Source organism: Ranitomeya variabilis, chromosome 4, assembly GCF_051348905.1.
Source record: "Ranitomeya variabilis isolate aRanVar5 chromosome 4, aRanVar5.hap1, whole genome shotgun sequence".
Lineage (NCBI taxonomy): Eukaryota > Metazoa > Chordata > Amphibia > Anura > Dendrobatidae > Ranitomeya > Ranitomeya variabilis.
In genome coordinates, this window is record NC_135235.1 from 71,928,282 (window position 1) to 71,947,097 (window position 18,816).

At 44.4% G+C, this 18,816-nt stretch overlaps 1 protein-coding gene across 2 annotated transcripts; it reads left to right on the forward strand.

Moving 5' to 3' along the window:
• The first annotated feature begins 1,807 nt into the window (after positions 1–1,807).
• On the forward strand, positions 1,808–18,548 carry NSMCE4A (NSE4A component of SMC5/6 complex). Of its 2 annotated transcripts, none has more exons than XM_077258705.1 (11): positions 1,808–2,370; positions 5,013–5,093; positions 6,470–6,600; positions 8,167–8,318; positions 9,595–9,694; positions 12,348–12,438; positions 13,091–13,185; positions 13,723–13,771; positions 15,179–15,270; positions 16,014–16,083; positions 18,243–18,548. In XM_077258705.1, the coding sequence occupies exons 1-10, from the start codon at positions 2,235–2,237 to the stop codon at positions 16,062–16,064; spliced, it is 978 nt and encodes a 325-aa protein (XP_077114820.1). In that variant the 5' UTR covers positions 1,808–2,234; the 3' UTR covers positions 16,065–16,083; positions 18,243–18,548. The 2 variants fall into 2 exon arrangements, with proteins under 2 accessions (XP_077114820.1, XP_077114821.1); XM_077258706.1 differs by lacking the exon at positions 18,243–18,548 and adding an exon at positions 16,321–16,381.
• Positions 18,549–18,816: the final 268 nt, after the last annotated feature.

Consider the following 18,816-nt stretch of genomic DNA (forward strand, 5'->3'; position numbering starts at 1 on the left):
GAGTGATGCGGTCGGAAGCCAGATTGCAAGCGGTCGAAGAGGGAGCAGGAAGAGTGGTGGGAGAACAGTTCAAGATGGACGTGTTGTTCCATTGGTTTTGAGGCATAGGGGAGAAGTGATATAGGGCGATAGCTAGATGCAGAGGATGAGTCAAGAGAGGGCTTTTTGAGGATGGGTGTGATTGAGGCATGTTTGAAAGATGAGGGGAAAACACCAGTTGTTAGTAACAGGTTGAAGAGATGGGTTAGGGTTGGGATGAAGACTGTGGTGAGGTTAGGGATGAAGTGGGATGGGATCTGGGCAAGTGCACAGGTGGAGTGGGATCTTTTCCGTCTCCACTCAGTAACCCTAGAAGCCCGTCTCAGTTCTTTGGTCAAGCTGGTGTGCCAGGGTTGTCTGTTGATTTTGCAAGCTTTGGTATGTGTGAGAGGAGTGACTAATTCCAAAGCTGCAGCTATTGTGGTGTTGTATAAAGCGGCAGCAGTGTCCGCATTGTGTAAGGAACTTATGTCTGTAAGAGGGAGGAGGGATTCAGAAAGAGTGTAGATTGAGGTGCTTAAGATTTCTGCAAAGGTGTGCAAGTTTGTCGAGTGGGGATTGTGGGCCTGGAGAGGAAAGGAAAGAGAATGTAAGTAGGTTGTGGTCAGAAAGAGGGAGCTGGGAGTTAGAGAGGTTAGATAGGGAGCAGAGGCGCGTGAAGATGTGGTCCAGTGTGTGGTCATCTTTGAGAGTGGCTGCAGAAGACCATTGATTGAGACTGAAGAAGGAAGTGAGAGATAGAAGTATAATGGCAGCTGAGAGGGAAGTGTCAATGGGGATGTTGAAGTCGCCCATGAAGATAGTGGGGATGTCAGCGGAGTGGAATTGAAGTAGCCAGGTAGTGAAGTGGTTGAAGAAGGTGGTGGCTGGCTTTGGGAGGCAGTAAAGGATAGCCAGTTGGGGGGGAGTAGAGGTGCACCTCAAAGAAAGGGAGGGTAACAAAGGGTGGCAGTGGATTTGGATGAAGGAACAGTTATCGGACAGGAGCAAACCAAGTCCTCCGCCATGCTTGCTGCTGGGGTGGGAGGGTGTGGGAAAAGTGGAATCCACTATACGAGAATGCAGGAGAGGCTGTGTCAGATAGGGTGAGCCAGGTTTCAGTAATGGCGAGGAAGGAAAGTTTGCTAGTAATGAAAAAATGATGGATGTAGGCAAGTTTGTTGCTGACAGAGCGAACGTTCCACAGAGCTCCTGCTAGTGGGACTGGGGAAGTGGGGGCTGGGTGAATGGGTATAAGGTTAGAGAGGTTACGGAAGTTTGTGACAGATCGTGGATGGGAGGTAGAAATGACTGTGGGAATGTGGTGAGGAGCACCAGGATTTGGAGAGATATCGCTGGCAGTGAGGAGGCGCAGAGAGCGTGTTAGCAGGTGGGAGCAGGAGAGCATGAGGGGGCTGTCTGTGTTTGAAGACATTGTATAGTGGCAGCGCCTGGTACTTCAGAAAATGGGACCAAGATGTAATACTGGCCACAACCATGACGTGTGGCGCTGTGCCTGGTAGACATTGGCAAGGACGCAGTGCTCGGTATTACCGCCTACAGGGGAATTTGTCACCCGCTTTTTCCATCGAATCTGAGAGCGCATGATGTAGGGGCAGACAGCCTGATTCCAGCGACATGTGTCACTTACTGGGCTGCTTGCTGTTTTGTTAGCAGTAGAGGACTAGTAACTGTTGTCCTCCATATTCATAAACTGAGTATATCTCTATCCCCACCACTGATTGGCAGCTTTCTGCCTATGCACAGTGTACACAGGAAGCTGCCAATCAGTGGAGAGAAGTGCCGGCAGCGAGATGCGGCGCCTGTGCTCTCCGTGACACATCCCATCACTACCAGCGATGTTATTCCTCAGTCAGTGGCTTTGGTATCATTATGGCCGCTTTGGTGAGGACCATCCCACGCAAAGTCCCTGACAGCCAGGACTGCCACTAGGAAGTCCGGGGCCCCATACTGGCAACATTTTCGGGGCCCCCTTGAGACTCTGCCCTGGCTCCACCCCAGCCCCGCTGTCACCCGTCCTCCAGGCAGCAGTGCCGGCCTCTGTCAGCGCCGACCAGGAAGGCCCAGGACAGTCACGTGACCGGCCTGTAGGACACGTGACGTGTAGGACATGTGACGTATACGTCACCGGCCTGCCTGCGCACAGCCGCGCTCTATCCCTGTCCGGTGTCCTGTGAGAGAAGCGGCCGTACAAGATGTCCCGGAGGAGGTCAACTAACGACGAGGAGATGGAGGACAACGACGTCAGTCGGAGCTTCGAGGTGGAGCAAGATGATGGAAACCGACGGCAGATCCGACACCAGTACCGGGAGCTGATGCAGAGCATGCAACGTGAGTGTGGGGGAGCCGGGGCCTGCAGGGGGTGGTAGAGGCGATAAAGGGGAGCTGGGCCTGAACATGCGCAGTGCGCACTCGTCTTACTGTGTCTACCATAGAACAGTATAGAAAGTGAAAGCAGAATTCTAGTTGGTTGCTATGGCAATGATATCTTTGGCGCTGTTACCATGACGATATGTCAGTAAATGTGTGTTTTCCTGTGAAACATGATAATTGGGGAAATCCTTTTCAAAACCGATAACGTCGACTAATGTTGTGACTGCCAGTGACCCCCCAAAATCCGGCCATGAACCCTCTATTACCTGTTATGGAAGCCGAAGCAATAACGGGACATCCTATCCCATAATAAGAGACTGGCGTGACGCTAGGGGCCGCAGGTTAGGCTTCGCCCCCATGGATTGTGTTTTCTGCGGCCGCCTAGTGTCATAGAGTCCCTGCCGGGGTCATAGAGTCCCTGCCGGGGTCATAGAGTCCCTGCCGGGGTCATAGAGTCCCTGCCGGGGTCATAGAGTCCCTGCCGGGGTCATAGAGTCCCTGCCGGGGTCATAGAGTCCCTGCCGGGGTCATAGAGTCCCTGCCGGGGTCATAGAGTCCCTGCCGGGGTCATAGAGTCCCTGCCGGGGTCATAGAGTCCCTGCCGGGGTCATAGAGTCCCTGCCGGGGTCATAGAGTCCCTGCTGGGGTCATAGAGTCTCTGCTGGGGTCATACAGTTCCCCCACTGAAGCTGCACATTGCCCATTAACAAGCATGAATCTGGCAACTACTTTCGCAGCACAAGTTGCCACGCTGCGGATCTGCTGTTCCTATCAATTCACGCTGCAGGTTTAATATGCACGGGCATGACATTCCTTTTATGAGATCTGACAGCAGGATGATGTTGGGGCCGAGACCCTGATTCCAGCTATGTGTCACTTAGTTTACTGGGTGCAGCAGTTGTGATAGAATCACTGTTTGCTCTGATGTAGAGCTAGCAGAGCTCAGAATGCTGAGCTGTGTATAACCCCGCACACACCACTGATTGCAGCTTTCTGTGCTAATTGTATAGTCACAAAGAGAGCATATACTTAGTGGGGCTTGGGGCAGAGGTGGACTAGGTGGCATTTGAGTGTTGAAGGATAAGACGTGCACTCTCGCTAGTGCTGGTGCAGACTGAACCTGGAGGGATACTCCAGACTATAATCCTGTACAACAACAGTCGCACTCAATAAAGGAATTTCTAGAATTTTCGTTAATCAAAAAAAACGTGATTTCTTTATTGTGAACAAACACCAAAATGAGGGTATCACCGCAGTGTTTCAAGGTAGGTAACGTTTCGACCCGCAGGTTCTTTCTCAAACCTTACTTTCAGTGGTAGATACCAAGAAGAGGGCGTAAATCCCTGTGGAGATGCAGAAGTCCCGTTAGGGGCTGTAAAATGAGAGAATCCGGTGTCTGCGGTGGTGTCCACCACCACCGCAGACACCGGATTCTCTCATTTTGGTATCTACCACTGAAAGTAAGGTTTGAGAAAGACCCTGCGGGTCGAAACGTTACCTACTATTGTTCACAATAAAGAAATCACGTTTTTTTTGATTAACGAAAATTCTAAAAATTCCTTTATTGAGTGCGACTGTTGTTGTATAGGTGGCATTTGAGACATCTAGTCCTGTCTTTATAATTTCCTGCTGAGAAAACACTGTATTGAAACAGCAACACACGGCCCAGTAAGTGAAAGAGCACTGGAGTCAGGTTGTCTGCTCCTACAGTATGCTGCTCTCAGATTACATGACAAAAACCTGATGATAGATTCCCTTTATATTAGATATATTTATACATATATATATACATTACCCTTCCCTTGTTTTTTGGTTTCCACTATGTTGACATTGTAAAATGAATCAGATTTATTGTGAGCGAATACGCAGCGTGGGAACGAAGGATAATAAGGCTGTTATGTGAGCTGATCTTCAGATATAAATGACCGGTGAAGCTCCAGAAATGGGCCAAGTGCACAGAGCCCTAATAATTACTAGGGCAGTTAGACGTCAGTGCTACCGATCAGATAAATAACAAGTCCTGTGGTGCTGGATTCCGCAGGCTGATGAGCAGCGATGGGGACAGAGTGATCACTGATCCCATCCTTCTGGACACATGCCTGTCATGTTATTGGCAGCACAGGTCCTGGGTACGCGAAGCGATGTTCTGCCGATAAAAATGATTTGTATTTCCTGGCCCAAAGAATCCAGTCTCCCCATGAATGAGTAGTTTGCATATATGATGGGTGATCATTGGCATGGAGTGAGCGATCCTACTATTGCCTGTTATCCAATCTTCTAAATGCACCATTGATTCCATGGTGCTGCACATGAGAAGGTGTAATAGCATAGCATCTAAATAAAAAATACAGAGAACAGACGAACAATCACAGACTGGTGTGGGTTTTATATTCTTCATCTTTCCCTGCCGCAGCTTAAATTTTTGTTTCTTGGCCACGTGGATGCGACCGATACAGATTTCTTGCATTTAACAAGTGCTAGTATTGGTAAACTTTTGTTCTCTGCTGATAACGTGACTTTATATTGAGGACTTTTTCTATTTGTTGTGATTTTCCAGCAAATATCTTTAACCTTTTTTGTAAACGCTTCTTTCTATGTAGAGCACAGGGAAGACATGCTGAGCTCCAGGAGTAACAAGCTGACGGATACTCTCCAGGCCGCCAATCAGCTGTTTGCAGAAGGTAAGTGATCACATAATCCGCTGACTCTCCACCGGCAATGCAAGTGTACCCTGTGCTCATGTTCTGGGGAAAATCCATGCAGAAAACTGAACGCACTGGATTTTAAATTCATGTTCATTATTGCACTCAATTTCCCATTGAGAATTCGCAGATTGGCTTCATTGAATCAGGGTGCAGATTTACTGTCATGTCAATGGTAGAAATCTTCGTGTTAATCTTGGGGTGCATTTATCCTGGTCGATTATTTGGAAAAAGAAACACTTGTTTCCTGATATTTGGCAAATGAAAACAGGCTGCCAATCGCCCAGCGAATGAGCTAAATGCTTGTTCGTCGGGTGAAATGATTTTTAAGCTTGGCTTTGTACACGGGTCATATGCACCCGAGAACAATCATTGCGGATAGTATTACCAATCGTTTCATGCACCAGAGGAGTGCGGTCATCCTAAACAGCCACTAAATGACTAATTAGGTAAATGCACCATCAGGCTATAATCATACGTTGCGTTTTTGCAACAGTTTGTTTTATGCAAATGAAAAGCTGATTTTTACACTACCAGCAAAAGCTATGAGATTTCAGAAATCTCATGCACTGGCTTGTTTTTTTTTTTTCCTGACTGAATTGGAAAACTGCAGTGGGTTTTTTTTTTTTAGCATGTCAGTTCTTTCTGCATTTCTCTTCACCAATGGAAAGCAATGAGAGTGCAAAAATGCTGCAAAAAACGCAACCATATATTTTGGAGCATTTTTGGTGAATAAAACTAAATTAAACATGCATTATAGACAACAGACATTAAAATACGCACCAAGAAAAGCAGCAAAAATACAGCAAAGCCAGCTTCTTTAGGCCAGGTTCACATTACGTTGTGGCAGTCCGTTAGACGGACTGCATTACACCTCGGCATAACTATTTCGGGCGCATCGCTAGCGCACGCCCATAATGGGCGTGCGCTAGCGATGTGCCGTCATTGAGTGACGGACCCTGGGACACGGGCTGCAGCGTTTCCGGGTCCGTCACTGCTAGCGCAGATAAAGCATCTGCTAGCTCTATCTGCGCTAGCGATAAGACATTGGCACTTTCGTTACCAGCAGCTTTTTAACGCATGTGTTGAACGGGCTGCTGTTAACGCAATGTGAACCTAGCCTTACTGCCAAGAGAGCAGGTTTTGCCTGCAAAAAAAAAGCAGCAAAAACCAACATTCTGCTCAAAATTCCAATTTGGATTTTCCTAATGCAAATTGGACCTTTGACCTACACTTAAGCTGCCCACAGTTATCTTGAAAAAACTGTTTAGCTGGAAGTTATTGCCCTTGATTAGTTGTTCTATTAGAAATTTACATTAATGTATACATTTTATTTTTTTTTTTTAAATCCCCAGTCTCCAAACCCAGAGAAGCCGCTCTTGATGCTCAGTTTCTCGTGTTGGCAACAAATCTTGGGAAAGAAAAAGCCAATCAGCTCCAGGCGGACATGACCGTTTTTGACCCGACATCATTTGCTGAGGATCTGGTATGTTGTCTACAGTCATCAGTCAGTAACTTCATCAGCCCGTAGATCCTAGATAACTTTGACTTCTCACCTGTACTATTTGTTTTTGGGGGTTATGATGACAACCTCTCCAGTGAAAATCTGCATCTAGTGTAGTGTATATGTCTCAATTTCCATTGATTCTTGTGGGGTGCTGTCATTGTTGTTTTTATTTGTTTGTTTGTTTTTGATTTTGCAGTGGCCCAATTTTTATATCATCTTGATAAAAAAAAAAAAAAGCCAGTATGTCATATTATGTATATTAGATGAATGTAGAATGTAAGCCCGCAAGGGCAGGGTCCTCCCCCCTCTGTATCAGTCCGTCATTGTTAGTTTGTTTACTGTAAGTGATATCTGTAACTTGTATGTAACCCCTTCTCATGTACAGCACCATGGAATCAATGGTGCTATATAAATAAATAATAATAATAAATAATAATAATGTGGATAAAATCTGCGCTGCTGTGACAAATAATGGATCCAGATATAGTTGTATGGTGTTCGGGTGGTTTATTCAACGCGTTTCGAAGCTCATGGCTTCTTCTTCAGGAAGTTTCCACACAAAGACCCTATTTGCGCTTTTTTTGTCTCCTATTTTTCTATATTATGTATATTCTGACATTTTTCTGGTGTGTAGCCTCCCTTAGTCATAGTGACTGATGTATTCATGTACTGATGCTATCGTATTCTTGTTCTAATGGTGGTTCTGGTTATGTATTCATGTAGTGATGGTTGTTCTGGTGCTGTATTCAAACATTACTGATGGCTCTGGTGAGGTTTCATGTAGTGATGATGGTTCTAGTGCTGTATTTATCACGAGAACCATCATCAATACATGAATACTAAACCAAAATCATCATCAGTACATAAATAGAACACCAGAACCATTAATAGTACATAAATACAGCACCAGAACTATAATCCTTAAATAACTAGGTCACTAGAACTGCCATTAGTACTGAGACCAGTTTCTTTCAATATCAGCAGGCAACAGGATTATAAACGTGGTAAGCCCTGATTTTTTTTCATGCTTTTTCATATATGAACCTAGTTACATAACAAGAGCCTAAGAGCTACTAACTGCTTGTCCACACAACGCGTTTTTTTCTACACGCTTTTCAGTACCAGCAAAGTGAATGAGATTTCTGAAATCTTATGCACATGCTGCTTATTTTTTCCTTGTAGATGAACCACCAAAGCGTTTTTCCAAATCTGCAGCATGAACATTCTTCTAGTATTTTTCACACATTCAAATGAATGGGGAAAAAATGCAAGTTAAAATGTGCCAAATCTGCAAATAAACACAACCTTTTTCCTGCCAACAATCTGTTTTTTTGCTGCAGAAAAATCTGATGCAAACATGTGCACATAGCCTGAGAGATAAATAAGGTCGTGTTCACACTAGCCGTAAACTTTAGGTATTAGAAAAAGGCTTAGGTTTATTTCTATATATTTCTTTTTGTCAGTGAGAAGTATTAATGCAGCTTTAGAAATATAAACTCTATAAACAATGAACGTTGTCTAACAATATCTGATGCTTTTTCCCAGCTTTCATTCATGGGTATAAATCGACTGGAAAATGCAGACAGTGATAGTGAAGACGAGGATGGTGCCAAGGGATACCTTAGCAAAGACGCCTGGCAAAAACTGGGAACTGAAGCTGATAAATACTTCAAAAGAACACCTACATTTCATTTCATGTGAGTTTAGAGTTTAAAGGGAATCTGTCAGCAGGTTTTTGCTATGTAAGCTGAAGACAGCATGCTGTAGGGGTTAAAACCCAGATTTCAGTGATGCATCTTTAAGCCCCCGTCACACATAGCGAGATCGCTAGCGAGATCGCTGCTGAGTCACAAGTTTTGTGACGCAATAGCGACCTCAGTAGCGATCTCGCTATGTGTGACACGTACCAGCGATCAGGCCCCTGCTGCGAGATCGCTGGTCGTGTCGGAATGGCCTGGACATTTTTTTGGTCGTTGAGGTCCCGCTGACATCGCTGAATCGGTGTGTGTGACACCGATCCAGCGATGTCTTCACTGGTAACCAGGGTAAACATCGGGTTACTAAGCGCAGGGCCGCGCTTAGTAACCGTTACCAGCGTAAATGTAAAAAAAAACAAACAGTACATACTCACCATCTGATGTCCGTCAGGTCCCTTGCCGTCTGCTTCCCACACTGACTGAGCGCCGCAAAGTGAAAGTGAAAGTACAGCACAGCGGTGACGTCACCGCTGCGCTCTGCTCTCACTGTACGGCGGCACTCAGTCAGAGCAGGAAGCAGACGGCAAGGGACCTGACGGACATCAGATGGTGAGTATGTAGTGTTTGTTTTTTTGGTAACCAGGGTAAACATCTGGTTACTAAGCGCGGCCCTGCACTTAGTAACCCGATGTTTACCCTGGTTACCCGGGTGCTGCAGGGGGACTTCGGCATCGTTGAAGACAGTTTCAACGATGCCGAAGTCGTTCCCCTGATCGTTGGTCGCTGGAGAGAGCTGTCTGTGTGACAGCTCCCCAGCGACCACACAGCGACTTACCAACGATCACGGCCAGGTCGTATCGCTGGTTGTGATCGTTGGTAAATCGCTATGTGTGCCGGGGCCTTTAGTCAAGCTCTGTGGTTTTGTTTGCTTACAATGATTGTTTTAGCACCAGCCATTATCTGGTCACATGAGCCTTGGTTAGACACGCCCCTCGTGTGACAGGCAGCTCATTGTCTATGGACATTGTGCATGCAGAGCCTGGTGTGGGCGGGGTTAGCTTCCTCAGCTCTGCTTCATTGCTATATTTAAAAACTCTGATTGTATGAGAACGGCTGCACCCATTAATCTGTATGATATATCATTGGATTCAGCTTCTCTTTGCTTACAGCAGGCTGTTCTCAGATGAGGTATCATAAACCTGCTGACAGATTCCCTTTAAGTAATTTTCTAAAAATGAATTTTGTAAAATCGAGCTGACTTTTTTTTCCCCAATAGGTTGGGTTCTTTTAAGACCGAACCGCCAGTTATGCGTCAAAAGATAGAGCGACAAAAAAGGGCTAGTAAAGTAGCGGAGAAGGGAGTGATGCCAGCTCAGGTTTGTGGACTTTGCCTTACTGTTTCAGAGAGCCTGTACACTTAGCAGCAGTGTGGTCCAAGGTTTTGCATTGTGGGTTGTACAGGTAAAATATTTCCAGAACTGTGATTGTTCTGTACAAACCACGTTACCAAATATCTCCACGTAATAAGTGTGTGCCACGCTGCTGGAATGAGCATCCTCAGTTCTGGTCAGAAAATGCAACAGCCCCTTTACTTGTTACCTCCAGAGAATACAGCTGGGATAAATAAATGCCATCTGTATTCTGCTGATGGTGCCAGGGGGCAAACTACTGGAATTCTGTGTCCTTAAGGGTATGTGCACACGCTGCGGATTTTGCTGCGGATCCGAAGCGGTTTTGGCGCTGAGGATTCGCAGCAGTTTTCCATGCGTTTACAGTACCATGTAAACCTATGGAAAACAAAATCTGCAGTGCACATGCTGCGGAAAAAAACGCTTGGAAACGCTGCGTTGTTTATTCCGCATTACACTTACACTTGCTCCATAATAGAAATCCGCAGGTGTAAATCCGCGGTAATTCCGTAGTAAATCCGCAGGTAATCCGCATTGCGGTTTACCTTCGGATTTACAAAAACAGGTGTGGAAAAATCCGCAGACATCCCTCCTACGTGTGCACATACCCTAAAAGGAGCAATTGAATAAGGCTGGGTTCACACCATGTCCTCCTCCCTGCTCTGCACTGTGTCAGGAGATATTTCCTCAAGCCATAAGAAAGTTTTTCAGACCATCTGCCACGCTATTGTGTCTGGCCTAAAAACGGACCCAGGCAGAAAGGAGGTCAAATAGTCTGGTCTATAGCTTAAACTCTTTTTTGCCTCATTGAAGTTGTTGGATATGTCAGACAGAGGCCCCTGATGGAGTAGAAAGAACGTGGCATGAACCCAGGAGAAAAGTAAGAAAATAGTGATGAGCGTGCTCGGATGAGTTGTTAACCACACCTACTACAGTTGTGTGTAGTCACCGGTCCGAGCTGACAAAACTAAATCCAGCACTACCAAGTGGATGAAACAAATCCAACACTTGATTAACCGCTTTATGACCTCGGACGGGATAGTACGTCCGAGGTCAGATCCCCTGCTTCGATGCGGGCTCCGGCGGTGAGCCCACATCAAAGCCGGGACATGTCAGCTGTTTTGAACAGCTGACATGTGCCCGCAATAGCGGCGGGTGGAATCGCGATCCACCCGCCGCTATTAACTAGTTAAATGCCGCTGTCAAACACTGACAGCAGCATTTAACTAGCGCTTCCGGCAATGCGGCCGGAAATTCGCTCATCGCTGACCCCCCTCACGTGATCAGAGGTCAGCAATGCATCCGCATGACAACCAGAGGTCTCCTTGAGACCTCTATGGTTGTTGATGCCGGATTGCTATGAGCGCCACCCTGTGGTCGACGTTCATAGCAATGCCACAATTCTACTGATAGGAGCGATCTGAGCTTCGCTCTATGTAGCAGAGCCGATCGGGCTATGCCAGCTTCTAGCCTCCCATGGAGGCTATTGAAGCATGGCAAAAGTAAAAACAAATGTTTTAAAAAAAATATGAAAGTTTAAATCGCCCCCCTTTCGCCCCCATTCAAAATAAAACAAAAAAAGAAAATCAAACCTACACATATTTGGTATCGCCGCGTTCAGAATCGCCGGATCTATCAATAAAAAAGCATTAACCTGATCGCTGAATGGCGTAGCGAGAAATAAATTCGAAACACCAGAATTATGTTTTTTTTGGTCGCCGCGACATTGCATGCAATAAGGCTACGTTCACACTAGCGTTGTGCGCCGCTGCGTCGGCGACGCAACGCACGCAAAAACGCGGCAAAACGCACGCAAAAACGCTGCGTTTTGCGACGCATGCGTCGGTTTTTGCCGAAAATCGGACGCAAGAAAAATGCAACTTGTTGCGTTTTCTTGGTCCGACGCTTGCGGCAAAAAAGACGCATGTGTGGCACAACGCAACAAAAAAAAACGCATGCGTCCCCCATGTTAAGTATAGGGGGCGCATGACGCATGCGTCGCCGCTGCGTCGCCGACGCAAACCCGACGCACATTAGCTTAACGCTAATGTGAACGTAGCCTAACGGGTGATCAAAAGAACGTATCTGCACCAAAATGGTATCACTAAAAATAAGCCCTCACGCAACCAGAGATCACGAAAAATGGGGACGCTACGGGTATCGGAAAATTGCGCAATATAGATACATGTGTTCTGATCCACAGACGGCATGTACCAAACACTAGCTTTATGATTTCAGCCTTGTATGTTTGACTCTGTGCGTGTATAGGGAGAGACCTGTGATCCAATCATTGGGTGGGGAGAAGCCATCGTGGACCCCTCTGTCCGACCTGTCTTTATACGTCTCAGTCCCCAACCAGCTTTTAATGTACGCCGCAGCATGTCAGAGTCAAACATTATGGCTGAGATCATACAGCCAGTGTCTGATCCTGCTGTTCGTGGATCGGGCAGATGAATCAGCTCTGAGCTAGGATCTCAAAAAGTCAGTCCGTAAATCCCATACTGCAAAATGCATTTATATATCTTTGTCATCTCTACATTTTTCCTATTCCTATTCCATGCACATAAACAAAGCAATCACTTATTGCCTGAGGGATTTTTTCTTATTTGTTTTTTTGTAGCTGAAAAAAATGGAAGAGTCTCACCAAGAAGCTACAGAAAAAGAAGTAGAAAGGATTTTAGGATTCCTTCAAACTTATTTCAGGGAGGATCGTAAGTGTGAAATGTTGTGGCATTGCATATAGTGCAATAATTGTAATATGTATTGATCTGCTCATGTCTACATAGCATAATGTTTGTTTCCAAGGTGACCTTAAAGGGTTGTTCCACTACTTTTATATTGATGAGCTCTCCTCTGGAGAGGTCATCAATATTAGATTGGTGGGGTCAGAAATCTGGCACCCCTACTGATCTGCTGTCCTTAGTGCTGGAGGCAGTTGGGTGTAAGCAGTTGCGGAGCTAAAGAGTAGACATGAGTGAATATCGTCAGATCCCTCCTTATTCAGCTCGCTAGTAGAGTTTACCGAATAGCTGCAGCGGGAACCCGGATACCAGCAGCGCTCCCGATAATCAGGTGTCCGGTGCTGCAGCTGCATGTGTTGCGGTTGCGTGACAGTCCCCGCTTTGCGATCCCATCTCAGTCTGATTTATGCGGCCGTCTGCGCCATAAGGGAAGGTCATTAATATAATAGTACTGGACAACTGTGTATTACTCACATGGTATAACTCCACGTGACTGTTCCTCTCTGCGGGATTGTAGTATTTCTGCACAACCTGCACTTCGCAACCTCTTAATGTTCCCATCCTTATCTGTCGTCTTATTCTTTTACATACAGTTTGTTTTTTCTGTTTTTTCTTTTTACAGCGGATACTCCTATATCTTTTTTTGATTTCGTCATTGATCCAAATTCTTTTGCTCGTACAATTGAGAACATCTTTCATGTTTCCTTTATAATTAGGGTAAGTCCCCCCTCCCCCACTAAAAAATGTTTGACCATAATTGACGGATTGCAATCTTGTCTGATGAATGTTCTACTTGTATGTACGGTGTAGAGAATGCGTATGCACAAATCATCACATACAAATGTATGAAAACAAAGGGAGTGGAGCTCATTTATCCAATTTTCTAACAGTTCCACCAGCAGCAGATTAATCTACAAGGTGTGTAGGCTCAGGTGGGGCGTATCTAGTCCTGGCTTTCTATCAATTCTATCAATTTCCATGGGGTACACATGTCTTTGAAAAATGACTAAGGGCCTCCTCTATTATTAAGTGTGAGGAGATGTCTTAACAGTATGTGGAAAAACCTCTATAAATGTAAAAGAAAAAACAAAAATGCACTATTCGCCAAAATTGTCACTATGCTTCTCCATCTTTGTGACATCTGAGAATTAGTTATTTTATTCCTGCTTTGTAGTATCTGAATGCACATTAAATGTTACCAATGTTACCATTTGACATTTTTTTTCTTCTTGTGTCTTTTTTTCTTTTATAAAGGATGGATTTGCAAGAATAAAGCTTGACCAAGATAAATTACCAATAATAGGTAAGGCACGACTGCACCCCTACTTTTAAAATAGGACATTTTTTTATATTGCTAATTATAGCAGAGAGGAGCTATGGTGGTAAAATATAAAAAAAGGAAGGCATAGTCGTCCCTGGCCTCCACTCCACGCTATCAGCAGCCGCAGCCGTGAGGTCACTGGTGGACGGTGACGTCATTGTTTCAGGTTCGGGTGACTGCTGGAATCTTATTGCCCCACCATCATGAATCCTCTTTGGCAAATTTGACAATTGACAAGCAAACCTCTTTAATTATTAAAGCTTCTGAAATTAAAATGCACTGCCATTTGGAAAATTGGAATGTCGCCATTTATCCCACAGAACTTTACAGACATTATTGCCACTGTCCCAATTGGGGATCACAATCTAGATTTCCTGTATGTATGTATGTATGTATATATATGTATATATATATATATATATATATATATATATATATATATATATATATATATATATATATATATATATATATATATATATATATATATATATATATATATAGTACTGCTGAATAAAGTAAAGGGAACACTTAACAGTATCGCCCCAAATAAATCACACTTATGGAAATCAACCTGTTCAGTTATGAAGCAACACTGATTGTGAATCAATTTATCATTCTGTTGTGCAAATGGAACAGACAACAGGTAGAAATGATCAGCAATTAGCAAGACAACCTCTAAAGGAGTGGTTCTGCAGGGGGTGACCACAGAATATTTCTCTGTTATCATCCTTTTTGTCTGTTGTTTTGGTCTCTTTTGCATTTTGTCATTGCTGTCACCCCTAGAGATACAATAGCAAGCCGCAGAAATTGCTCAAGTAATACAGCTCATCCAGGATTGCACATCAATGTGAGCTGTGGCAAGAAGGGTAGATGTTTCTGTCAGCATAGTTTCCAGAACATGGAGCAGACACCAGGAGACAGGCTAGTACACCAGGAGATGTGGAGGGGGCCATAGGAGGGCAACAACCCAGCAGCAGGACCACTACCTCCTCCTTTGTGCAAGGAGGAACAAGATGAGCAGTGCCAGAGCCCTGAAAAATGACTTCTCCAGCAGGCTACTAACATCCACGTGTCTGCTCAAACTGTCAGAAACAGACTCCATGAGGGGTGGTATGAGGGCCCGACGTCCACAAGTGGGTGTTGTGCTTACAGTCCAACATCATGAAGGGCGACTTATGCATCTCATGAGGAAAAAGTTATGTTAACTTCGAAACGCGTTGAGAGAATAGTGAATAAAATACCATCTTTTATCCATATATTGGGATTGTGATTTCTGCAGCAGCGCACATTATATCCACGTCTCCTATCTGCTATTAAGTGGGATCCATGGACACAATCCAGTTCTACTGTGAGACCATATAAAGTTCTCTTGTCTTCTTTTACCAGAGCCGATATCTCAGGACAGTGAGTCACAGGTCGACAAGGATAACCAGCCCAGATATCAAGGTGTCATCAGTCTAAGCCATCAGGACTGGACGGTAAGATCATGAATTTTACAGGAGATAAAATAACGTTTGGGAAATTTTCTAGTTTTAGTTGATGGGCAGATAACTTTGCAAGGGGAGGCCGCTGCAGGATGACGGACCAGTGTAATGTTATGGCCATTCGGTCATGTGTGGCCTGAGCCTGCTGGAGTAATCCTGCTTTCAGACGGCTGAAAATTATAATTGACCCTTCCCCGACTATTGGCCAAGAGATACTTACAGAAGCTGTTATGAAAAACTATTTTTAAAACTTTTGACATGTCAGACTGCGGAGACCCCCACAATCTGAGTACTTTTGTCTATAAGATGTCCATTTTTTAATCCAAGTTATGGATCAAAATTGCCCCTACAAGTATATGGGTCCGTGAAAAATCACTGATAGTACACATTACCATCCGTGTGCATGTCCTTGTGTCTTGTCCATTTTTAACATTGCAAAGAGAAGTTATGCAATTTATGTATTTCTTCATATGAGAAAATCATTGATTAAACACTGACCTTAAACTCACTTTCAGCTGTGTTTTGGATCTGATATTCAAAGGTCCGTGTTTTTACATACAAGAATTCCCTCCTGTCTGAATGAGGCCTTAGTGGGGGCTGCCTCCGAGTTTCAGAAGCACAGGTGTAGAAGTTGTGAACAGCTTGTATACAGGAGTGAAAATAAACCACGTGGCCATTTTTCGGTTTTCAAATGCGTGTTGTGATTTTTTTTATTTTTTTGTTTGTTTTTTCCCAAGGAAATTGTGAAAACATTTGAGATTACAGAACCCATGATTCCTCCCTTGTGACGAGCCGCAGCATGTTCATGTAAGTAGTTGGCTACTACTCATGACTAGATGGTTTGCAGCTATGGAGCAGCTTAGTTTTCTAGGTGTAGTCATGTTTTATGAAGTTCTTAGCAATCTTTTTATTTTGATCACCAAATATTTTTTTTTTTCTTGCAATTTTGGAATTATATGGATTTTACCGCAGATGAAATTTGTTTAAACTGCTGAGATCAGTTAAAAATAGTAAAATAAATATTTGCCCTCATTGATCCCTTAGGTCTGTGATTCTTGGTCTCACCCTTGAAACACCATTAAAGGGAACCTGTCACCCCCAAAATCGAAGGTGAGCTAAGCCCACCAGCATCAGGGGCTTATCTACAGCATTCTGGAATGCTGTAGATAAGCCCCCGATGTATCCTGAAAGAGGAGAAAAAGAGGTTAGATTATACTCACCCAGGGGCGTTCCTGCTGCGGTCTGGGTCCGATGGGCGTCGTGGTCCGGTCCGGTCCGGGGCCTCCCATCTTATGATGACGTCCTCTTCTTGCATTCACGCTGCGGCTCCGGCACAGGCGTACTTTGTCTGCCCTGTTGTAATTATGGATTTTTTCTTGAAATTTTTTGGTCAGAATAGTCACTATTTTTTTCGGACATAAAATCTGTTTCCATTAAATAATTTGATCGGTTTGACACTTTTTCGAAAAATATTTTATGGTTTCACATAATTATCATGCATTGGTGACCCAACACCTTGCATTGCTCATGTTTGTACGGTGGAAGCAAAGCTGAATTTTAGGATCCTGAAAAACGCCGCAAAACCTGCTTTTTGTCTGCAGCTTTTTTAATGTCAAGAGATCAGGTTTTGGCTGCAGAAAAAAATACTGCAAAAAAGCAACGTGTGACCGTAACCTAATAGAAACACGTCACAACTTCTGTATTTATCACCCACTCCTGGTTTCGGCTTACACATACTGATGTAAAATACTGACCAAATGCTGAACTTGTGAACGTGGCCTTAGCCTGTGATCGGTTGAGCTGCACAGGTTATGGAATTCTGTGGGAAATCAGCCCTGGATTTGGTGCAGATTTTCAGGCTTTGAGTTGAAGTTGACGTTTATCTGCAGATTATCTTTGGATCTTCAGCAAATTGTACAAAAAACAGAATTCTTCAGTAGAAACGATAACCAGATACCCTGCTGGTCTCTCTACATGGCATCACATGTGACCCTAAAGGTACCTTCACACGAAGCGACGCTGCAGCGATAGCGACAACGATGTCGATCGCTGCAGCGTCGCTGGAGAGCGACCAACGATGCCGAGGTCCCCGGGTAACCAGGGTAAACATCGGGTTGCTAAGCGCAGGGCCGCGCTTAGTAACCCGATGTTTACCCTGGTTACCAGCGTAAAAGTAAAAATAACAAACAGTACATGCTCACCTGCGCGTCCCCCGGCGTCCGCTTCCTGTACTGTGTGAGCGCCGGCCCTAACAGCACAGCGGTGACTTCACCGCTGTGCTTTTACTTTCACTTTAGGGCCGGCGCTCAGTCAGAGCAGGAAGCGGACGGCAGGGGACGCGAAGGTGAGTATGTACTGTTTGTTTTTTTTACTTTTACGCTGGTAACCAGGGTAAACATCGGGTTACTAAGCGCGGCCCTGCGCTTAGTAACCCGATATTTACCCTGGTTACCAGCGTAAAACATCGCTGGTATCGTTGCTTTTGGTGTCAAACCTGACGATACACGCCGGTCTGACGACCAAATAAAGTTCTGGCCTTCTAGCTCCGACCAGCGATATCACAGCATCCAGATCGCTGCTGCGTGTCAAACACAACGATATCGCTATCCAGGACGCTGCAACGTCACGGATCGTTGTCGTTCTCGTTGTAAAGTCGTTTCGTGTGAAGGTACCTTTAGTCATTGCTGGAGGCCAAAGGTACATGGTGGGGGGCCAGGCTAGCATTAAAGGGGGCAGATGAGGAGATAAAAAATGGCTCCACAATGCAGAAGTAATCCTAGCATAGAGCCCCACTATTTTATAGTTGTGATGATTTGAAGGGGTTTTCTGGCCTTAAGGTAGAAAAATGCTGTCACATAGAGTGATGGTAAACTTTCACCCTAAGGCTGGACAGCCCCTGTAATGCAGTTATTTTAGGTTATTTTAGGTTTTTAAATTAATTTTTGTATATATATTTTTTTTTTTAGGTTTGGAAACCTCTCCTGTACCAACATATCACTATACTAACCATCTGTAAATTGTTCTATATGTTATAAGGAAGTTTTATTATGTGTATATAGCCTGTATATATTTAAAGTATTTTATGCTAAATATTCTATGGCCGTTATGGGGTTAAGCAAATGTCCTATTACCCGGACACTGAATGTTTCAAGTTATGGACACATATAAGTATTTTCTACCTGCTGTAAAGTTTTTTTTTTTTTAATAAGTTTATAAAGTCTAGAAATTCTTTACATTCTGAGACTGATTTTTCAAATAAATATGTTTTCTGTAATCGGCCCCAATGGAGTTTTTTAAAAAATTTTTATTTGTAAGTAAGAGAACTTTTCATTGGATTGTTTCATTTAATCTGCGTGTCTCATCCAATTGGGGCTGCACCCATTCTGGAAGAATTCCCTTTTTCTGTTCCAAAGTTAGGGTACCGTCACACAGTGCCATTTTCATCGCTACGACGGCACGATTCGTGACGTTCTAGCGATATCGTTACGATATCGTTGTGTCTGACACGCTACTGCGATCAGGGATCCTGCTGAGAATCGT